At 44.4% G+C, this 24,278-nt stretch overlaps 1 protein-coding gene across 1 annotated transcript in view; it reads left to right on the plus strand.

Annotated features, from left to right (window-relative positions):
* The window catches only part of PPP1R14C (protein phosphatase 1 regulatory inhibitor subunit 14C), an 83,639-nt gene that overhangs the window by 46,952 nt on the left and 12,409 nt on the right, over window positions 1–24,278 (plus strand). The window contains exons 2-3 of the mRNA XM_040627957.1: window positions 8,949–9,032; window positions 10,386–10,418. Coding sequence (XP_040483891.1) covers window positions 8,949–9,032; window positions 10,386–10,418 — 117 coding nt within the window. The remainder of the gene's footprint in view (window positions 1–8,948; window positions 9,033–10,385; window positions 10,419–24,278) is intronic.

The raw sequence follows: 24,278 nt of genomic DNA on the forward strand, positions 1-24,278 counted from the left end.
AAGAGGGATCAGCTGATCACGTGTGCTCAGAAGCCTTAGCCCTGTCTGAGGTCGTGTAACTGGTCCTTCAGTTTGTGCAACAAGTCCAGGCGCCATCGCGCTGGCTTTTTATATTCAGCCGCATTTTATAGGCGTGGGAAATAAGGGTTAGGACGGTGAGTTACCTCGCTCCGGCTCACACAGGTTGCAGGTGGCAGNNNTGCAGTCGAACCTGGGTCTGTCTGTCTCCAACCTCCCTCTCCAGAGATGATCACTTGTGAAAATGAATTGCTGCATGTCTGGTTTTAGGGGGGGCAGGGATTTGGGGGGTGGCAGAGGCCTGCCCCACATAGCCCTTCAGCAGAAGAACACTTGACACAGGTTGGGGGGTTGGGGTGGGGAACGGGCTTCAGATCTGGGAGAGCACCTCCCTGGCTTGGCTCGGTGCTGTCCTGCTGCTTTCCCACACAGCTCCTTTCCTTAGCATCTCAGTGGCCACCCCTGACTTCTCAGCCTGGGCACCCCCTCACCTAAATGCTGGCCCCCAACACCCGAGTCTGCATCCCAGTGGCTACCACCTGCGATTGTGCCCACCTGCTCCTGCTTGATAGGCATGCCCTTGATACCTGCACCTTGCGGAATGTTCTAGCTCAGCAGCCTCAGGAACCAGTGGGGCTGCACGTATGCAGTCCGCTCTTCGAGGTCTGGGTTAGCCATGACCCAAGTAAGAAGAGAATAGGTATTGCGCTACTGTCGCCTGGTCTAAGGCAGTGTTGTCTCTTACCAGGTGATTTCTGGTGGACTGTTCACGCCCTTACCTCGCACAGTGCAGGGTGATCCTTTCTAAAGGGTAAATCAGATCAGGCCACCACTCTGTTCAGACTCTGATGGCTTTTCTCTCAGGGGACAGGTCAGTCTTTACAGGGACCCCACCCCAAGCCCACTACTGTGACCCCCAACTCCTTGCAGCGTCTCAGATACACCTGGGCCTCGCTTGCCCCCCCCCCCCACGATGTCTTATCCACACATCTGACCTGGCTTCCCTCACTCTCTTCAAGGTCTTTTATTCAGATATTTCTCTCACCTTATGTCAAATGCTAGCCTTGCTATTCCCTGTCTCTCCTGTCTGCCTATTTTTTCTTCAAAGTATTTATCACCGTTTGCTCTGCTGTATATGGTCCTTTCGTGTTTATTGTCTGTCTTCCCCTACCAGGGTTTGATCTCCACAAGAACAGGTATTTTTGTCAGTTGTCTGTTCCTTCTCTCTGGCATCTAGAAAGTGCTTGGCGGGTAGTAGGTATTCAGTCAATAGATGTTGTATGGATCTGCCTGGTGTTCTTAGCGTTTGCTGTAGACGTGCCTAGTTCTAGAATAATCTCACAAGACCAGTAACGTGAATCTTCCTGTCTTTGAGTTGGTAGTCATTTTATATTGTTGATTGTTAGGGCAGCAGCTCTCCCCTGGGCTGCTATGACATGAGGCTGTGTGACAAGTAATTTGCTCAATGATAATAGTGAGAGATACCAAATCAAGCAAGTGAACTATAGACATAATAAAACATGATTTATGGTGTTTATAAAATAACGTCAGTATTGCTCACCCTTATCACATCATGTTTCCTTGACTGAGAGGAAAGGGGTGGCGCTCTGTGTGGGCTGCTGGGTGGATGTGGGTGGTGACAATAATGGGTGTGCTGAGCGCTCCGGAGTTGAACTTCAGCGGTGGGGTGCGTGGGATAAAGGGAGGCACAGACTAGCTTTTCTGGGCAGCAAGAATAGCATCCTCTGTGGACATTATCTTAACCATCCCTTCATCACAGGATAAAGGTTGGTTAAGCTGTTTCTTTTTTTTTTAAAGGAAGAGTTTGGGAGATATTGCTGTGCGGCTCTGAGCCAGCTTCAATCCTTGAAGCTCACTTAAATTTTAAAATAAGTGGGTCTTGGGGAAAGACTGGTAACATGGGACCATACCATTGACCAAGGGTGTTGGAGCTTGGGTGACCCACATGTGTTTCCCCCATTTTGGTTCCACGTGAGGCCATCCTCTGCCAGCCCCTCTGAATGCCTGGCCACCCAGGCAGGGGTGACCTGGTCCCCATGCCCATGTTACCCATTAGGCTCGGCTCCATTCTTTCTGCTCAGCTTCCCAGCTTTGGGGCCCCCCGTGCTTTGTTCTTCACTTCCTGGCCTCCCAGATGCCCTCCTCGGGCAGGATTCGGGTGTGTGCCCTCTGGTCTTCACCATCTACAACCCCATGTGTTTCCTTTGTTTTACTGGACCACTTCGTCCCCAAATGGGAGGCAGATCTATTAAGATGTAAAACCCGATGTGTCTTGAAATGGCTGTGGTCTTGCTCTGACTCTTAGCTGGCAGTGTGTGGGCATGGAGGCATCCAGTTTGGCAATCGTTTCCCCTCGGGATTTTGAAATTACTGCTCCCTTGCCTGATGACACCAATTCTCCGACTGCCTCGTTGTGACCTGTGTCTTTCTGAAAACTTCCAGGATCTCCTCTTCGTCCCCAGTGTTTTGAAATTCCACAGCGATGTGCCATAGGGCAGGCTGGGCTCCTTTTTAAGTGGAAAAGATTTCTTGCAGTTTCCAGGGCTGATTGAAGCATGTAATATTATAGTATTTAAATATGTACCACTTAAAACCAGGTGTAACTCCTGATGCTTATGGTTTTTGCAGTTATAAAATCAAATCCCAATTGCAGATTAGCCGTAAAGCACCCAGCCAATGGAATTCAAGCCCACAACATGAATTTAGTGTGATGCCTCCTGTCACTCCTTTCGTGTGGTTAGGAAGGAGGCCCAGCCTGGCCCCTGCATGTCCTGTGAGAGACGTCCCTCTGGCTTCACCCGGTGGGCCTAGGTCACTGAGGTATGGATCTAACGGGTATTACATTTATTCGGTATCAGATCTTTGGCCTTTTACTCATTCGCCTGTGACAGTGAAAGTAATTCTGCTGGATGCCACCGTGCAAACACAGAGTCGAATTAAAGGTTAAAGGATGACCATCCAGACAATTCTTAGAATAAATATGCTTGCTTACAGAAATTTTTGGGATCGTCATTAAAATGAAAACATGAAATGTAAGTATTTTCTTTGGGAGCTGACGGAATCCCCTGGCTTCAGCTCGCCTCTGTTCTTTTTAGGTTCTTCCTGAGCCAGTTTCCCCTGCGCGCCTACAGCAGGGGGAGTGCTCGGAAGTGCGGGCTCTGGGCCCTTGCCCACCCCTGCCCCTGCTGCCCACGTGTCCCGCCCCGTGTGTCCCGCCCCGCCCCGCGTGTGTCCGTGGGCGGCAGCCAGGGTCACAGGCTCTGATCCCGCGGCACTTCACAGCCCTATTGAAGCTGGAGACTTGCTGAGAACCGTGAGCCCCTGGCACTTTCAGGGAGCCGTTAGGCCGAGTGTCACAGAGCTGGAAAACCAGAATCCGTGTCCCAGCTGTTTTAGCTCGAGCATTCCTGCCCCCGTCACTGCTGTGGAGAGAAGCGAGCACTTGTATTTTTTTTTTAATACAAACACACTTGACATCACACTTGACAGGGCTCATGGTGTAAATTTTCTGGCAAGTTAGAAGTGTGTGTGCATATGGTATGTGAGTATGTGTGCACACATGTGAGAGTGTGTGTGCATGTGAGAGTGTGTGTGCATGTGAGAGTGTGTGTGCAAGTTTGTGCATGTGTGTGTGCGTGAGTGTGCATATGAGGAGTGTGTGCACATGTGAGAGAGTGCGTGTGCGTGTAACACTGGGTGTGGGCGTGTGTGAGCGTGTGCATGTGAGCGTGTGCATATGTGAGAATGTGCACGAGCACGTGCAAGCATGTGCATGTGCGCCCATGAGAGTATGTGCATATGTGAGTGTAGGTGCACGAGTGTGCGTGTGAGTGTGCATGTATACACATGGGAGGGTGTGTATGTATGCGTGAGAGTGTGCGCACACGAGAGTGTGTGTATGTGTGTGAGGGTGTGTGTGTGTGTCCACAGGCCGGCCGTGCTCCGGGAGCCTGCATGGGTGGCCTGAGTGCATCCTTGTGCCCGGGCCTGTTGTGCGCTCCCCGCCGTGGCGGCCTCCTCTAGGCTGCAGCTTCTGCCTGCGCGGGGCTGGGCCTCTGCCGCTCAGCCCTGCAGCGTGTCCCTTTGTGGTGGCGACGTGGGGGTCCCGTCTGCTCACGCGCTGGGAGCTGGCAGGGAGAGGGCATTGCCGATGGCTTACCTCTGAACTGCCTGTTGGCTGTGAACTGCCTTCAGGGTCCCAGATGCGCCCCTTATTACTGCGTTTTCCTCCAACACCTCTTGGCCTGAAACCTGGATCTCCTGTTACTTTTCCTTCTCGCTCATCCGCCACCCAGCTCATCTCCAGGTGCCCTCTGTTTTCCCTCCCTGTTAATCATGGTTTAAGATCTTTTCGTTCTAGGGGCGCCTGGGTGGCACAGCGGTTAAGATCTTTTCGTTCTTGCTACAACTCATTCAAGCCCGGGTAGCTCACGCTGGGGTGAGTGTGTGTTTCTCAGAGGCCTCCTCTCCTCGCCTCCTCCCCGCAGCCCGCAGCCCTGCAGCCCGGCTGGCTTCCCTGCTGGCATTTCCCACCCTTGCTCTGGAGCCCCCCGTAGGTTAGTCTCTGCAGGACGAGGAAGAACTGTGGCCTGCAGGGTGATGGATTTTGTTGGTCCTTTACAGGATTTTAAGCAATTGTTAACCAACTTTTAAAATATTGTGATATTTTTTATATTAAAAATCTGTATTTTCAACTTCTCCTGAAAAGTTAGAAAATCTGGCAGCACTAAGCACACATTCCTAAAAGGAAGGTCACAATTGGCAGGAATGGCGTGTTCTTTGCTGTCTTTCTTCAGGGCATATTTTCTCCAGTTTCCCATGCTCCCCACTACTCCTTATAGCACCCCCCCAGGCTGCCTTAGTGCTCATTGCTGTTACCTGTCTGCTCACCACAGGCATTGAAGTTGGCAGCTCAGAGCTGTCTGGCTCCCAGGCCAAGACCTTTCTACACGCCATGTTTACAACTCACATTGTATTTTTGCCTCCTGTGTACCATTTTGCCTTTGGTGGGTGATCTCCCTCCCCCTCGAATCCTGTCCAAATCCTGCCACTCCTCAAGGCCAGCTTACACACTCCTTGGTGAAACCCTCCCGGGCAGCCCTTGGTGGAAGGTTTTCCTCTCCTTAGTTACTCAAGCCCTTGGGTTTGTCTTTCTCTTTTGGTGCTGTGGTATGTTATTTTGTTTCGAGCTTAGACTGACGGTCCCTCCCAGGCAGAGTCTTACAGTGCCTGACCACACACCTTGCATATAGTGGATTTTCAGCAGGTGTATGACAGGAAGATGCATGGTCGTGATCAAGGGGCTTGTTCTGCGGGTGCCAACAGGAAGGCCTCTGACTAAAAGGGGGATATGTTAGCTGGTGACTTAGCCCTTCAAGGTCCCCTTCAGGGACTCTGAAGAGATGGTTTCACTTACCGTCACCATAACCACTGGTCTGTTTTTAAAGTGGGGAAATTCTCAAATACCACTAAACTCTGGGACATCAGAGTGAGCTGAGGCTGTGGTTACTCCCTTGTCAACAATGTGATCCATCACTAAAGTTAATTATTTGGTGATATCGTTCCATACATTTAATAGCGCTAAAGAGAACTTCAACCAAATGTAGAATATTTCTGCACTCCTCATTAAAAATTTTAAATACCAAATATACATGGGATTCTCTATTTGACACTAGATCAGTCTTTGCCCCCCAGGACCCTCCCATGTGTACCTCCATGGCCTGTGTCTCTATGTCGTTGTGCCCCGGACTTTGGTTTCGGCATCACCGACCTTCAGAACACACCCCTACTCCCCCCTCCTCGTGTGCACACTGAGCTCAGACTCCTTGGGGTCACGAGAAGCATCATAGGTTGGTAGAAAGTGTCCATGCCCAATGATTGTTATAATTACTTAGTCGATGGAGACAATTTGCATCAGGAAAGCTAAGCCTAGGTTTTCCCTGCCGTGTACCCTTGGTAATGGTAGTGACCCTGTGATGCTGGGTGTCTTCTTTACTCCTGTCAAGGGCCCTTGAGAGGGAAGGAGGCTTTGCTTCCCAATGTCTGGTCCAGGGGGTAAGTGGACTCTAGGGCAGTCATGTCCACTGGAATGGAAGGTTCCCCATGTGGCCACTGGGCACTGAAACATGGCTAATGCAACTGAGGAACTGAATTTTTAATTGTGTTTCATGTGGTGAATTTTATGAAAATACCACACGCGGTTGCCATATCAGACAGCCCAGATGTTGAGGGCTGGAGAAAATGGGTCAAATGTGGTGTCTGCGGGAGAGCCGAGTGCATTCCTAGTGAGAGCGTTGCACATGCCTCCCGCACGGGTGGGACTCGGCATTGCTCCACAAGTGAGGCCCATGTGACTGAATCTGGCAGGGCAGCAAAGCTGAGTAACGTTCGCAGGGAAACGCGTCGCCGTACCGCTCTGAGGAGAGCATTATTTACTTAGTCCTTCATTTCCTTTAAGAATAGCAGACGCTGAGCTTCCCTTCGCTGTGATTCCTTGAAGAGGTTCTTTATCCTGCTTCCTGCGCTCAAGGACACTGAACCTTAAGTATAGACTTCGTGTCCACACCGAATATTAATGCCAAAGCCAAGTGACTGATTTGGGGGAGGCATGGAGAAACTGAGGAGGATTCTGTGTAGACGGTTAGATAGGAACTTGTGGGTTTGTCTCTTTTGCTTAGCTTTTCTTGAGTAGAATCAGCTGAAACTGGCTATGGGGATTTGGGCCTTCTAGGGGAGTTTTTAAAGCCACACCATGCTGTGGATGTAGCTGGATTAATCTCTAAGCACATTTACCAGAACATAAGCCAGTGTGCACTGGGCTCTGCTCCAGGGGCCGATGGCCATTGGTTTGGCGTTCATTGGCCTGGGGAGGTTCCCTGTGGGCTCCGTCCACACTGTGGCTCCCCAGCTGTGGTCTGTGTTCATGGGCTGTTGGCTGTTTCATAATCTAGTGAGATTCTCTGTTGGTGTTTCAGTCCCCACCTGTCCTTTCACTGTGGAGAGTCTGGTAGACCCTTGAGAGCTGTACCACCATCTGTTTGTGGCTTCCTAAGTGACTCAGGCGGAATTTCACATACACACAAAAATAGGAGGTGGGGCATGGGCGGCTCAGAATGACAGAGCGCCAGCAAGGGTGGTGGGGGGGCGCGTGGTGGTGGCCACGGAAGCTGGTAGCCATGGATGGAGGGAAGCAGCACACACATCCAGGGTGGTCTTTCCCAGCGTCCTGACCATGGAGTGCAGCCTTGGGCTCCTCCCAGCATCCTCAGCCTGGATAGAGGCTACATTTGTACCTACCTCCATTTCCAGCCCCTCTCCCCTTCCAGAAGGATGGGTGAGGGGTGTGGTGGAAAGTTCCAAGCTTCTAATCATGGTTTGGTCTTTCTTGTGACCAGCCCCCACCCAGGAGCCCACCAAGAGTCACCTCATTAGAACTCAAGAGGTTCCTACCAGCCAGGGAGTTCTAAGGGTTTTAGGAGCTCTGTGCCAGGAACCAGGGGTAGAGACCAATATATACATTTCTTACCATTTCACAGCAGTGTGTCACATTCCTTAGTTTCCTCCAAACGCTTGGGTCCTCTTTAGTGTTGGAATAGAAAAAAAAAAAAAAAAAAAAAAAAGAATGGTTGTGCATTATTCGTAAATGCATTTTACTAGAAAGAAGATACTCAGGAAGTGAGTCTTGCCCGCAAAGACCAGGTGATGTAGCCGGCACCGAGCAGCTAAGCCCGGACACCCCTCGTAAAGCTCTCTCTCTAGCTTCTGCAGACACATGCCTGCGACAGGGAGGAGCTGGGGAGGGGGTGACTCCTACTGGGAAGGTGACGGGCAAAATCGCAGCGCTTTCCAAAATGCGATTGTATTTCCGTGTTCTCAGAATGGCGCAGGTCAGATAACAGAGGAAGTGAGAGGTAGCAAAGACCTACCTGGGGGTGGAAGTACAGATTCCACATCGGGGACGTATTTCACCACATTCCAGATGGACTTTGTTCATCTGCCCTCTGTTCTGGATTGGATGTCTCTGGTTGCAGGAATATTACACTTCACTCACATTGGCTGAAGTAGAAATAGGGATTTACTTAAAGGTAGGCGGGCTTCAGAGGTGGTTTGACTCAGTGACTCAGTGACCGACTTGTCTAGGACCCTGGGTTCTTCTCCTAACTCTGCCCACCCTGAATCAGGCTCGCTTTCTTTGTAGTTGCAGGATGGCTGCCAGTAATTTATGGCTAAGAGCGTCCTCTTTCCACTCGCCGTTTAGAAGGAGCGAGCAGGGATGCTTCTCATGGAAAGAGCATCTTTTCCCAGCACCCCCACGGGTCTCAGTTGGATCTCCCATCCTCTGAGTCAGTAGTTGGAGCTGGGGTGATCCTGACCCAAGCACCGTGCCTCAGAAATCTTCAGAATCAGGCTCCCCCCAGAGCCAGAGCTGTGAAGGGAGATGTGGACCCAGAATAAAGATCAGGTAGCCACCAAGCAAAGGGTAGATGGTGGGTAAGAAACTGCAACTCTTACTGCTCTGTCATCTGCTGACTCCCATGCTATACTCATAATTGTAGTTTTCTACCAGAACGCAAGAAGTTGTCATCTTTGAAATATTACTTTCTACTGCTTCGTGACTCTTAGATCTTCTTTGCTCCCTCTCCCCGTCCCTGCCTTTCCTCCTCCTTCCTTCTGCTTACCCCCTCCCTCCTTTTCCTTTTTCTTCTGGCTTGCCCTTTCCCCCGTCTTTCTCTCTTTCTCCTACTTCCTCCACGTCTTTTCCTTTCCCTCTTCTTACTTCTGGTCTCCCCTCCACCCAATTGTTAATCCCCCCTTAATTAACGATCTAGTTATTTATGTAAGTGAACTAAATTGGTTCGGTGCCATGTCGTTTCTCACTAAATAGAATGCCTTCCCATTTGCTCCCCCAGGAAGAAGAAATGCCAGAAGTAGAAATTGACATTGATGATCTTCTTGACGCAGACAGTGAAGAAGAGAGAGCTTTAAAATTACGGGTAAGCAGCTTTCAAAATCTAGAACTTGCCAGTCACGGATGCTTGAATGGGCTTGGATCTCCAGAACCTGGCATACACGGATCCTACCCTAGGGCGGTGTTAGCACCAGGAGTCGAGCAGTGTGCCAGGAGGAAAGCAGAGGGGTGCTGGGTATCTGCTCTCCCGCACTCCATCTCTGATGCCAAAGCAGTTCTTGACCCCAGTCAGTTCTCAAACCCCCCGACGGGTGTGAGCTTCTGTGGCTGCATCTTCTTGGAGGAAGAGCCGGTTCTGCCTCTAGGAATGCATTTGCCAGGAGAGGAAGTGATGTCCCACAGCTATATGAGAGGAAGGGGTGCTGAGCCAGACCTGGGGTACCCAGGCCCAGGACTCTGGTCCCATGGTCGTGGATTATATCACCCAGGAAATCAGTTTCCAGATTAAATTGTTTACAACATAATAAAAGATACATCATTAGAGTCTGCTCACCGGGTAGCGTTCTAATACAGCAATGGGTGTGGGGATGTCTCCTGTTTCCTCTGTCCAGAGCCATGCAGTGTTTATTTCCCTTCCCACAGGAGGTCAGATCTACCATTTTAAAATGTGCGTTTGGGAGTTTCTAAAAGCAATTAGCTTCTGACCTGTCATTGTTCTTAATGTTCACTGATAATTACTATTAATGGCTGTTGGTTATCACCAATGGCAAGTGATCTCTAAAGGCAATTAAAGGGCACATTGTAATGTCTGAGTGTGTTCCATGTGTTAATAATTCCTAGTGTCCCTCGTGTGGTGAACAGTCTCAGCTTAGTGATCATTTCTTGTTGGTAAATCTAGTTGGGACACGATAGCATCTAGTTATGAAAGTTAGAAACAAGAAAGCAGGCACCAGGTCTGTAGATGTGATAACATATAAAAGGTTGTTTTTTTTTTTAAATTGAGACCCTCAAAGGGGCTGTAGCTTTGGTTTCCAGGCGAGTACACGGAGGCGTGCAGAGGTGTGACAAGGTGCTTTGTGGTTGAATCACAGCCAGGCCCCCTGGCTTTCCGTGTCCGGGGTGATTATTACCATTTCCCACAGGCTGTCTCCACGTCAGTGCATATAGTTTCTTATTAACCAGTGGGTCGGCCGAAGGAGAGGGGTGCGTGTGTGTTCTGAGGAGTGCAAGGCATTCGTGCATAGAAGGTACAACTTTTGATATCTTCAAGCTGACCTAACGGGTGCTGAAATAAAGTGCGATTCTAGATTGTTGATATGAAATCTGGATTTACCATGTACAGAATAACACCATGAAGACAAATGATTTTTAATTTCACTTTTAAAATGATACTGAATTGTAAAATAATCAAACTTACCTTCTGTGTGTTTTATTCTAGGAAGCTCTTGTAGACTGCTACAAACCAACAGAGGTAAACAAATCGCTTTTCCTAAATCCCGTGTTTGAATTTGTTTTTGTTAAACCAAGTTGTGTTTTTTTAAAGCCGAACAACAATACATGGTTTGGTTATGTATGTACTAAGTAGCGGTGATTATCCGTAAGTGAAGTGCATGCTCGACTAGTATTAACTCCCTTAAATGTACGCCCACGCATATCTGGTTCAGGAAGACTTCAAACTGATGGAATTGGGTGTGTTGCTTGTCTTTTTTTTTTTTTTAATTCTTTATTTAAATTGAATTTACCTAACAGATACTGTATTGTTAGTTTCAGGGGTACAATTTAGTGATTCATCAGTTGCATATAACACCCCGTGCTTATTACATCAAGTGCCTCCTTAATGCCCATCACCCAGTTGTCCCTAAAAGCCAGATTTAAAGGTAATTGTGAGAGGGTTTGGAATCACTTTGGTAAAAGGGTTAGATTTATAACTGGAGAATGCATTCTTTTAGTATATAGAGATGCATTTTTAAGAACCTTAAGGTGAAATCTGTCATTCAGAAGAATTGCCTTTATTGGAAGAAGAAATTTTATGCTTTGTTTGTATATTTATCATCAAGTGGATAAATATTAGTATAAAAACAGTGGGTATTAGTTTGATTAGACCAAAGCATTTGTTTGTTTGTTTATTTATTTATTTATTTATTTATTATTTTTTTTGCATTTCTCTTTTTTATAATAATATTTTTTTTATTATATTCTGTTAGTCACCATACAGTACATCCCTGGTTTTTGATGTAAACTTTACATCATAGACCAAAGCATTTAAGGTGTACTCCAAAGAGTGAAAGCATGGTGTAGAAATTAAGGATTTGATCAGTCATGAAAAGATTGGTAAAGGAAATCCTATTCATTTGTTGCCGTGATAAATCAGAGGAATTAGAAGATCCATCAGATGTTTTTTGCAACATCAAAGCAATGTTGGTAGGACTTCTGATTTTTGAAGTGATACAATTACAAAGTGAGAGGAAAGCATACTTTCACAAGAGTGTGTAAGATTTGGGTGTTTTGTGATCATTTGGCTTGAGGCCAATTACTTATTTGAGCTTTATTCTTATAGTCCCAAGTGTTCCTTTATGCTGATTGCATCTTGCAGTCACAGAGATTTTTAATTCTAATTTTAAAATTATAAAGTTATTAAATTTATTTTAAAATTAATGTAGTATATATTCATAGTTTTGAAAGCCAAAAATACAATTGGGCTTATAAAAGAAAAGTAACATTGACTCTCCCATTCTTTAGTCCCTCTTCCTAAAGGTATATATTTTATATTTATATATTATATCCAAATAGTTTTACACATCAACACTGTTGGATGTTTTCCTACTCTTTACTCTTGTATTCCTAAATATGAAATTGCTACTAATTATTTTTTTCATGTATTGGCTTAAAGGGAAATGTGATAGCTCTCTCACTCTCCACGTAACTCATTTCCCTCCATCCCCTTAATAAAGGTATTGACCAGTATTTTGTTGAGGAAGTGGTCAAGGTTTATAGTATTATGGTTTAAACAGATATTTTTCACTGCTAAACCACAGTGAAATATGACCATGGCTCCTTTTTTATAGCTCTTTGTTTTTCCTGGAATTGATACTGTCTTGTCTTTTATTTTTGTCTAGTACCTGTTGCTATTTTTTGTTGAACTTTTCAGTATCTTTGTCAAACATGTAGTACCTTTAATGTATACTCAAACCTGTCATTTACTATGCCCCCACCCCAAACTTTCCTCCTGGTGCCCCTATCTTTTTTTTTTTTTTAAAGATTTTATTTATTTGACAGAGATAGAGATAGCCAGCGAGAGAGGGAACACAAGCAGGGGGAGTGGGAGAGGAAGAAGCAGGCTCATAGCGGAAGAGCCTGATGTGGGGCTCGATCCCATAATGCCAGGATCACGCCCTGAGCCGAAGGCAGATGCTTAACCGCTGTGCCACCCAGGTGCCCCCTGGTGCCCCTATCTAACAATCAGGAAAAGTTAATCTCTGGGTCCACTGAGTAGCTACTGTAATAAGATTTCTGTTCAGTGTTGTCCTGTTAGATGCTTTGTTTCTTAAATCCCAGTCTTCCTCATTTTTGTGGGAGTACATCCTCCAGTAGCTTTTTGGGAAAAGATGCATAGAAGGTAAATTTTTTAAATCCTTTTGTGTATGAAAATGTATGTTGATTAATAGTTTGGATGGTATAGAATTCTGGGATAAAATTTATTGATAAAACTCAATTTTAAGGCATTATCTTATTTTGTCATTTTTTTTTAAAGATTTTATTTATTTATTTGACAGACAGCGAGAGAGGGAACACAAGCAGGCTTCCTGTCAACCAGGGAGCCCGATGTGGTGCTTGATCCCAGGACCCTGGGATCATGACCTGAGCCAAAGGCAGACACTTAACGACTGAGCCACCCACGCACCCCTATTTTGTCATTTCTTGTATTATAAAGTCTGATGCCACTTCCATTCTCAGACCTTAGTATGTGACCTGTTTTCTCCCCCTCAATTAACTTTAGGATTATCTCCACACTTTGAAATTTTACCGTGATATGCCTCAGTGTGGGTCCTTTTATATTCATGTGCTGGGTACTTTGCAAACTCTTTTAGTCTAAAGATATATGTCTTTTAATTCTTAAAAAATTATTATTTTTTGTTATTTTTTTATCAATCTCTTCCTCAGTATTCTATAATGTTGGCTCTCCTCTTGTTTCGATGTTACATCTCTTGGGTGGAGCCTCTAATATCTTATCTTTCTCCTTTTGTTGTCCATTTCCTTGATTTTTGTTCTCCTTTCTGAAAGATTTCTGACTTTATTTTCTAGACTTTTTACTGATATATTAAAATTTCAGCTGTGTCATTTTTAATATTTAAGAGCACTTTCTTGATCTCTGTTCACTATTATGTTTTATTATTTCTTATTGTTTCATGGACAGATTTATAATTTTTTTCTCTTTGAGGATATTAATCAGATGTTTAATTTCTTTGTTTTTTGTTTTTAAGATTTTTCTGCTCTCTGCATTGTCTCTGTTTTCTCTGAATCTCACTTTTTTTCTTTCTGTTTTCCTCTGTGCTTGCCCATTTTTGGCAGTGTGTCCGTGAGTGTTAGGAGCTAGTAAACTGATTGAATCTGTGTAGCATGAACACAGCTTGTCTATTGGTGGGTCTCCCCATGGAGTGACTAGGTTGCAAACCAAAAAAAATTTTTTTTTTTTTTTTTTGGTGGTGGTGGTGGGGTGTGTGTGTGTGTGTGTGTGTGTGTGTGTGTGTATGTGTGTAACAAGTGGTCTCCACTCAAAATGTTGCTATTTGAACATCTTTCTACCGAAGAGATTTGGGTTTTGTTTTTGTTTTTTGAATTTGACTGTCTAAACTGCTTGAGGAGTTGATAGTTTCATTAGAGGCTTTCTGGAAACAAGAACAGGATAGAGGCAAGAGAACTCACATTAGCTTTTTTTGGGAAAAGAACTTTCTTATAGTTATCTGGGGAATTAATATAAGAGTTAAATTAATTAGGGGCACCTGGGTGGCTTAGTTGGTTAAGTGTCTGCCTTTGCTCAGGTCATGATCTCAGAGTCGTGGGATCGAGTCCCTCATTGGGGCTCTCTGCTACGTGGGGAATGTGCTTCTCCCTCTCCCTCTCCCTCTGTGCTTTCTCTCTCAAATAAATATATAAAATCTTTAAAAAGAGTTTGATTAGATATTTGGAGAGTTATATTAAATTATTGTGAAGGATTAAACAAGAATAGTAGAATAGTTGAGAAAAGTGGTAGATTGTGTCACTGAATTCACATGTGATGTGGGGTAGGAGGGTTGCTGCTGAGAGTAGATCCAGACTGGTAGGTGTAGACATGCCATTTACTCACTTAATCATTCCCTTCTTCTTCGCCTCTTCTCCTAGAGGGACAGTTCATGTTCTGGTAGAATTTAGGTAAGAAAGGTTGGACTTTCATGAGCTCTATTCTCTTCCAGTTGTTGCAGTATCTAGAAAGCAAAACATTCACACTTGTTAACAGCCATGCAGTTAAATGAAAATGGTGGGTCTTGCTTCCCCCAGAACAAAAGTATTCCTCATCTGGTTTTTATAAGGAGGTTTAAAAGATGAAAGATGAAATATTTGAATGCCCTTTGGAGTTCCAAAGGAAGAAAGAAGGAAAGGTGTTTACATGTGAACATCTCTGTGTTCTTTAGCTCATGGTTTCCTGAGATGAAAATGGTGAAAAATGCTAAGGAATTTCAGTCAAGTTCATTCATCCATTAAAGGGGTGATTTCAGAAAAGGTTGGCAGTTGGGTTATGATGATAAAAATCATAGCTTATTCTTTTCCCAAAGCTCTAGAGTCCACATCGCCATAACAAGCATTATCTCATATAATCCTCACAGTCATGACCTGAAGAAGAAACTGAGGTTATCTTGTCTATGACCTCACAGCAGTGAGCAAAGGGAGGACTCAACCCGAGTTTCAGACACTCGACCTTGTGCTCGTTCTTTCCCCCTGCCTGGCTTCCTAAGCTACTTGACTTGGAAAGTCATTTAGGACATAAAAGGACTTTGTCCTGTCTCACTAAGTGCCTACCAGATAACAAGGTTCTTTTTAAAGTAGTCCTATCTGAAGGTGCTATTTTTTTTTTTAAGGATTTTATTTATTTATTTGACAGAGATAGAGACAGCCAGCGAGAGAGGGAACACAAGCAGGGGGAGTGGGAGAGGAAGAAGCAGGCTCATAGCGGAGGAGCCTGATATGGGGCTCGATCCCACAATGCTGGGATCACGCCCTGAGCCGAAGGCAGATGCTTAACCGCTGTGCCACCCAGGCGCCCCTGAAGGCGCTATTTTTTGATCAAAGGATTTTGCATACTATTTTATGTCGCTTTGAAGTTACAAAAGTAAGGAAGACGTCTTTGCTGATTCAGGGAGATTTATTTATAGTCTCCTTGCAGAAGTGGGGTGGGTGGTGGGAAGACTGGACTTTAAGACAAGAGTCTTTTTTAAAAAATTAATTTATTTGAGAGAGAGTGTGCATGTGAGTGGGAAAGGGGGAGAGGGAGAAAAATCCTCAAGCAGACTCCCTGCTGAGCGTGGAACCCCACCCAGGGCTCAAACTCAGGATGCTGGGATCTTGACATGAGCCAAAATCAAGAGTCAGATGGCTGCTGGACTGACTGAGCCACCCAGGCACCCCATAAGACAAGTTTGATGTGAGCACCAGCCCTGCATACGTGTGACTTTCAGCCATTTTCTCAAACTCTCTGAGCTTCCATTTCCTCCTCTATAAAATGGAGGTAATAACTACCTCTCTGGGTTTTAGTGCAGTTATTTGCACTAATAATAATTTTAGAGATAGTAGTAATAATAATAATAGCTAAATAATTACTAAGCACATGTCAGGGAATCATCTAAGTACATCACATGTATTAACTTATTTCTTCTTTACAACAAAGCTGTGAAGTTGACACTATTGTTACCAGGTAAGGAGTTTGAGACATAGAAGGGCTATGTCATTTGCCTGAGGTGATATAGTTAATAACTGGAGAAGTCAGGATATGCACATGCTGGTCGAATCTGGTCTATATAAGGTAATACTTCTCCATTACATATTAAATATGCAAAATGCCCCAGTTCACCAAAAATGATATTCTTGAATTATTCGATTTGAAGAGTACACTTAAAAGAATTTGCCAATTTCACAGAAGTGATACTGTTTTTGGTGTGTTGTGTGCTTTGGGTCCATGGTTTCATTTTAGGTGGGACCCTGTCTAATCAGAAAAGAACTTGTATTTTCTCATTTTGATTCATATTCCTAGCTGTGGACTCAATGCGCAGATCTTTTCTGACTTGGACCTTTCAAAACATAGTGATGTAATTGTGGTCACCACAATAATGTATTTGTGGTTGATTAGTAAGAATGGTGTTTTAATTTTTTCCCCTTGAGTAAATGACATTTCCGTTGTAGCTGATATTAAAACAGAGCTGATTTAAATGTAGAAAAAAAATGTTTCTATATAATGCAAGAAGAAAAGGAGTAATTTAATTTTGGTTCATATTTGGATTTAAATGGTCAGGAGTGACAGCCTGGTGGACATTATAGAAATCTGAGGTGAGGTGTTGGGGCCAGCTAGCCAGGCTAGGGAGGAGCTGCTTTTCCTATTTCTTATTCTTACTTTGCATGGTTTTCAAATCTTAGGATCACATAGGAGCACTTCCATTATACTGGTATGGTGGACAGAAAATGCATTTAATATGGGCTTGAGGGCATCTGTCTTACCATCTCTTAGGGGAGTTGTCAGTCCGGTCAATAGACTCATAGAAATCTCTTTTTATAGTTGATGATGGCTGTGCCATTGTTCCCTGATAAACATCATATATTTTTTTTCTGTGCGTTTAGCAATCAGAGCCTGTAGGTTGATATGCATCAGGGGTTCATGCAGGATGACTAAGTCTGTGAGTAGGTGGTGAGAGGCATTTCTGGGTCCCAATAATCTGTCGGGTCACAGAAATGTCACGGACACACGATGGTGCAGGAAATGGATGTCCGATCGTGGTTTGCAGTAGAAATTGACCAGTGGTTTTGGGAAGGCAGGCGTGCTTTGTTGTTCTTCCCGTGTTGGTGGCAGGAAGGCAGGATCGCCTTCTTTCGCCATGGTGTCATGGTGACTGCAGCTCACTTTTCTGACTGACTTCTTTGGGGGCCATTGTTAGCTCATCTTGCTCACGTCAGTCTTGCTCCATTTAGCATTTTAACCTGTTCTGCAAAATATTGTTCAGCTGTGTCTACGTGGAAGTAATGGTAGTGCTCAGAGCTCCTGTTCTGAGCTGACTATAGTGGAGAGAAAAGATAAACTGTGTATTTATAACACAGAAAGGCTGCGTGTGTGACTGGAGGAGACATGGCCTGGCATTTTGCTATCTTCTCTCTATTCATTTGCTCAACAGATATTTATTGAACATCTCTGTGCCTTTAACTAATGTAGGGACTTAGGTAAAGAAGTGAACCCCGGGCGTCCATTGGAAAAATAGTCTCTCCTAAATTCGCAATTAACTACGGTGAGAATTAAGCACTCAAAGGATGTTAAAATAGGAATAAAAGGACAGAAAGACCAGATGTCAGCTTATCCCATGGTTTTCTAAGTTAGTTAACAGACTGCCTAATGGAATGTGACTTGAGCGGAACCATACTTGCTAGAGAAAGACAAGGAAGTAGCCATTTCACTCCATTTAAATGGGTCAGAGTGACTCCATGCAGAGGAACCTTTTTTCTTCTCGGCTCTCATGGGGTTTCCTCAAAAAAGACTGCGATTTGGGGCTAGGATGAGAAAGAGAGCTAGAATGCTGGATTAATGAGTTGAAATGCACCTGTTGGAAGCTGTCACATTCAGAACAATGTTTCCAAAGAGTGAGAGCATTGGGAGCTTCCGAAGAAAGCCTGGAATCAATGAAAATGACATTCTAGAGGTTATAGCCGCTGGCTAGGAACGCCTTGTTATGTTTTAGCGTAATTAGGCAGGTAAGTAATAAAGGACTGGGATTTATGAACCAGACACAAGAGTAACTTTACCAAGTAGCCAAAAGGATTTTGGTCCCTGTCTGTGTGTTGATCCCATGCTTTCCTTAGGGTTTTTATGCACCGGGCCTCCTCTGCCCAGGGAGAAGGAGCCAGCAGGTGCAGGAGCTAGCATGGGGACCCATATTTGAGTCCACATCTGTGCTCTGTCTCCCTGTCACTGCCTTTCTCTGAATTCTTACCAGGTCAGCACCAGCACCCCTTTGGAGTATTTATAAACCTGGGTAAGATTGTCTTCCTTGAGGAAATCAACCCAGAAGGGTTAGGTAAGCTTGTCAAAGACATGCAGTCGACTATGAGGCAAAACTATGCATTTCTCTCTTGGTCTTTATGCAGCACACTTTGCAGAGTTAGGGAACAGTGCACAAGCCCATACTCATTTCCAACACCAATTCTAAGTTTAGGGATCGCCAAGACCATACTCATATTTGATAATTTGCTAGAAGGACCCATGACACTCACTGAGAGTTTCTGTAGCCATAATTTCATTTTATTACAGTCAAAGGCTATAGACGAAGATCAGCCAAGGGAAGAAGACATGGGACAGAGTCCAGGAAAGTTCCAAACACAGAGCCTCCAGCTGTCCTCTCTCGGTGGAGTCCTGGACAGTGGTGATTCTCTCAACTATGACGTGTGACGCTGTATGCAGAGTCTTGCCAACCAGGAAAGCTCACCTGAGCCTTGAGGGCCAGAGTTTTCACTGGGACTTGGTCACGTAGACATGGTTGACTGCCCATGTGGCTGACTTCAGTCACCAGTCCCTTGGTATATCGAGCTGATATCACGTGACCTAAAACCCCCACCCTAATCACACTCTCTAGTGTATTTACCCCAGGGTAAACAAAGATACTTTGATCAGGCAAGACATTCCAGGGGCTTAGAGCTCACCTCCCAGGAACTGAGGGCAAAGACTAGACCTCTTTTGGGGCAAGGTGAAATTCTTTACTGCACATTCTTAGAAGCAGTATGACCATGAGAAGAATGATAACGATGATGACAACAATAATTGTGACATATGGAAAGAAGGGGTAGATGCTATTATAGGAAGAGCCACATAGGTCTGGCTTTGGATGCTTTTTCCCCACAGTAATTAATAATGGTTATTTTTTAAAAACACGTGATGGAAGAGATAGGGGCTTTAAAGGACAGTGGACCTTTAAGTGGCTGGTGTTTTTGATGATTGATTGTGATTTTATGGCCTTTTCTTCTTTCATTAAATTCAGAACGAATGATCAGGTTTTAAAAGCTGACCAACCCTAATTAGAAACAGCTCCACATTCTCTTCTTGTGTTTGGACTTAATTTGGACAGAAGAAAGAAGACAAGTTAAAGGCAATTTGACACATGACTTTTGGATTTCTATATCTTTAGCAAAGGGAGTCATAATCAAAAACAAGTCTCACAGTTTGTAAATTCAGTAAGATTTCATTTTAACAAGGTTTAGGTATTTGTAGCAAATAATATTCTCACTCGTTGATAATGGGGCCCTTGATAAAATTACTGTCGTTTTTCTTAGTGATTATAAAGTTAGAGATTTAATTTTGCCGGATTTACTCCACTGATCGTTTATTGCGGTGGGTTTTATTTTACAGTGCCCAAAGACAAGCGTACAGTTTCTGAGAAGCCAATTATTAGTGAGTGAAGGAAGACTTGCATGCCGGTGAGGTTGAATGCGGGGAGCGCAGGCGAGCTGTACTGCTGCATGCGAATCAAGGTTAGAATCTGGGTACAAAGTAATTAGTCTAAGAGCAGTGGTCTGAGTCTCTAAAATAGATTGATGGGACTGCTTTCACCAGCACAACAAATTAATCTCTAAAGGCAGATAGTCAAGAAAATAAATGGACAAAACAGTGTCAAGTGGCTTTAAGTTAAAGGAAGGAAAGGAGAAAACAACCAGGATGCCGTTAAGACCTTCTGGAATTTCTGTTGGCAGCAGGGATTATAGTGACAGCAGGCACAAACCCTTACCCGCAACAGATTCATAAACCTCTTTTCAGATAATGAAAAATAGAATCAGTTCTGGTGTGCACTGTGAGCAAATGAACCTCTCTAAAGATAAACAACACTCCCCCCACCCCCAGAAAAAAAGGGGGGAAATTCAATATTCACTGATGAGTGATATTGGCGCTTGTGGTGCTATAATGCCTAGGATGGTGGGGAGCAAATCCTGGCCGGGGAGCACAGGGCTGGGGACACCCCAGAGCTGTTTGTCGGTGCTGACTCACTGCCTGCCTGTTTGGCCTCCCGTGTGGCCCGGATATGCAAGCTGAAAAAAATTTACACAGTGATTTTAAAATTCTTAGCTGGTTCTTTGGGCGAGGACATTTTGCCATTTGGAACAGTTCTCAGGTGTTGCCACCACTTTTAAAAGAGGCAAGTACTGCCCTTCCATCGCCCTCACCTATCTAAACTTCAGCAGATTTTGAAATTCTTCTTTCCTTCCCCCTGATCACGCTTTGCCTGATCCCCATGTCTTCTGATGCGTGTCGGGCTTTTTGGAGTGTCAGGTAGCTCTGTAAAAGTTGTGTAGGTTGACTTGGTTTTGCTGTCCTTGGGCAATGGGACTCAGCACCTGGAGCAAATGGCCCTTGTGAATATGGATTTTAAGGACGTGACTGGTGCATTGATTGGGGTGACAAAGAGGGGACAGTACATGGGGGCATCACTGAGCCACGCGGATCCCAGCCTTCAGAATCTTCACCTGCTGTCTCCCTCTTCACTCCACCCTGGGCTCTGCATCAAGGGTGGATGATATTTTTTGGAGAAGCAGATTGAGCATTCAGAGTTCTGCTGGGGGCCCTTTATGGGAGCTCGCCTGATCTACACAATTATTGTGATTGGCAACACCACGCACCGAGCCACAGTTTTAAGCACATCTTTCAAAAAGTCCTTTTGTAAGCAATTACTTCTAATTAAAGGGCTACCATGTAATATCCATTTGTCTTTTTAAATGCTTCTAAATGCATGAAAGAATGACGTAAGTGTGGTTTACTTATGCACAAAGCAGTGATTTGCAAAGATACTGTGGTTTCTCCTCTTCCTACTTTCTGATGGACCCATCTTTGTTGAAGCAACACAGTACATCAATGAGTGTAACAGATGAATCACTTTGAGAGACAAGGAAAAGGCTCCAGACGCCTGGCCATGGTGATAATTACAGAATGAGTGTCCATCTGCTGCCTCTGGCCCTGGCCGGGGCAGGCGGGAGGGGGTGGAAGATGAAAGCCATGGGGCCCAGGAGGGATGGGGGAATGAGAGCTCAGAGCAGAACGTGGCACTGGGATGCCATGCCCCATGACAGTGCCACATGGCAGAGACTCCAGAGTGAGGAAGGACCTTCTGTTTTCACAGCGGCTGCCAGATCCCTTCAGAAACATGCTTTGGCTTTTCTCTTTCTTAGAAGTCAGTCTCTCATACATCAGGTGGCTGCGTGTTATGTAGAGTCAGGTTTACGAGGTCACTGGAACTGTTTCTTTTCTTTCTATTGCTTCTTTGAGCTCTCTGTATGTGTGTGCATGTGTGTGTGTGTGTGCGTGCACACACGCACACAAGCATCCTAGGCTCCAATCTTCCCCAAATGTTTCTCATCTTGCCTAACTCCCCCACGTTGGCTAGTTTTCCAGTGCTTAAAGGAGAACCTTTAGAACCTTCCTCCATAGTAGCTGGGTCCAATAGATACTTTGTACAATCCCCCCAAACACACACTCACACACACACACACACGCACACACACATGCATGGACACACAATTAGTGCACAGAGATTCTAGTGTCTCCTCTCTGCTCCTTTACTTAACTGCCACAGTTGTGTGATTTAATTAGACCATGCGTGTATTCCTTTACTTTGTAAACCTTTGCCGAGCACCTCTTGTATATTACACACCATGCTAGGAAAAGAGGAATGGGGCTCTTGCAACTCAGCAGGAGTGACAGGTATGCATGTGGATTATCTTGCATGCTTTACAGCTACATAAGTAATGTTTTACAGATTTTCTTCACCTTGCTTATGTTGCCCAATGTTAGATTTCTGAGATTTGCTCATGTTGATATAGAAGGCTCTAGTTCATTCATGTTCATTGCTGTATAGCTTTCCAGTGTAGTAATGTACTTCTCCATTCTTCTGCTGAGACTCATTTAGGCTGTGTCCAATTTTTTATTATTATGAATAATGATGCAATAAAAACTCCTGATGTGTTGACTCATGAACAAAGTCTCTCCAAGAAATATACCAAAAATGGAATTGCTCTTAAAGGTCGGCACCAGCTTGCATGTCCACCAGCAGGATTTGAGAATTCTCTTTTTACCTCATCATTCCCATACCTGGTATTGCCAAACAGTAAAATTTTTGCCAATCTGATGAGATCTCATTGTTTTAACGTACCTTTTTCTGACTGCTCCCTAGTAAGATTGAGCACATTTTTTTTCTCCATGTGCTTATTGGTTGTTCATGTTTCCTTCTTTGGGGATTTCCATTTCCAATCCTTTATCTACTTTGTTTCAACTTGTTTGTGTTTTTCTTATTGACTTTTAAGAGTTGTTTATATATTGTGGATGACAGTCCTTTGACCTTTATGTAGGTTGCAAATATATTTCACACATGGTGGAGCTTATTTTGCTTGTGTTGTCTTTTGTGTACAGAAGTTTTACATTTTGATCAAAATCAGATTTATCAGTGACATCCTTTATGACTTACGCTTTTAAAAGATGTGTGCCTAAGAAATCGTTCATACTCCAGTATCTTAAAGACAGTCTCCTTGGGGTGCCTGGGTGGCTCAGTCAGTTGAGTCCCTGACTCTTGGTTTCGGCTCAGGTCATGATCTCAGGGTCGGGCTCTGTGCTGGGCATGGAGCCTGCTTAAGATTCTCTCTCCCTCTCCTTCTGCCCTCCATGCAACAGCTTGCACTCTCTCTCTCTCTTAAAAAAAAAAAAAAGATAATCTTCTTATATTTTGTTCTAAAACCTTTTTTTACACTCAGATATTTAAGCCATCGTGAACTTATTTTTGTGTATGATGTGAAATAGAGATCTAACTTTACATTTGCTGTATTGTTCCAGTACCATTTATTGCACAATCAGTCCATCCTTACCCCACTGATACGTAATCATCTTGTGTTGTGTATCAAATTTTCCTAATATGCAGAACTGGCTGTTTGTCTGTCACTGTACACTGTCACAATTGCCCGGGATTTATTTTATTTTAAATATTTTTTTTTATTTATTTGAGAGAGAGAGAGATTGAGAGAGAGAAAAAGTATGAGTGGGGGAGGAGGGTAGAGTGCCAGAGGCAGAAGCAGACTCCCCACTGAGCAAAGAGCCCAACGCACAGCTCGATCCCAGGACCCTGAGATCACGAGCTGAGCGGACACTTAACCGACTGAGCCACCCAGGTGCCCCTTGCCAGGGCTTTATAATCAGTTCTTAACAAGGGCCAGGTGAACCCATGATTTTCTTATTCAAAATATCTTGACTATTCTTAAATATTTATATTTTGATTGGAAGTGCATTAAACTTACAGATTAATTTGGAGATAAATGGGATCTAAATGACGGTTTGTTCTGGACACAATAATAAAAACTGTGAGTTCCTCAGGGTGAGGGACAGGTTTGAAGAAGGGATAGGTAGCAGTGAGTTTGCGTTTGGTCATTTTGAGACTGATGTGCCCATGGAACATCCCTGTGGAGACCTCTGGGAGCCACAGGAAATGCAGGCCTGGATCTCAAGGGGGAAGACAGAGAGGAAGCCTGAGAGTATGAGGAAAATGGCTGGCTGAGAGCGCCTAAAGGAGGCTGGGAACCAAGCTTTGGAGAATGCCAGCATTCCATCAGCAGGTCAGGGGGCAGAAGTAAGTGGCCAACAAAGAGGAGTGAGGGGAGAAAGTCAGAGACTTACAATGATAATGTGTGGAAGAGTGGGCGAGCTCCAAAAGAAAGAGAGAAAGAAAGAAAGAAAGAAAGAAAGAAAGAAAGAAAGAAAGAAAGAAAGGGAAAGAGAGAAAGAGGAAGGAAGGAAAAGAAAAGAAAAGAGTAGTATCTCATTACTATACACACCCGCTAGAATGACTAAAATTAAAAAGACTGATAACACCAAGTGTTAGCAATGATGTGGAACTCTCATATCCTGCTTGCAGGAATGCAAAATGGTACCACCACTTTAGAAAACTGGGGGTTTCATAAAAAGTTAAATATACATTATAGAACTCTGCCATGGCACTGCTAGAGATTTACCCAAAGGAAAGAAAAAATATGACCACACGAATACTTGCACGTGTATCTTCATAGTGGCTTTATTCACCAT

Source organism: Ursus maritimus, unplaced genomic scaffold (assembly GCF_017311325.1).
Source record: "Ursus maritimus isolate PB19 unplaced genomic scaffold, ASM1731132v1 scaffold_13, whole genome shotgun sequence".
Taxonomy (NCBI): Eukaryota; Metazoa; Chordata; class Mammalia; order Carnivora; family Ursidae; genus Ursus; species Ursus maritimus.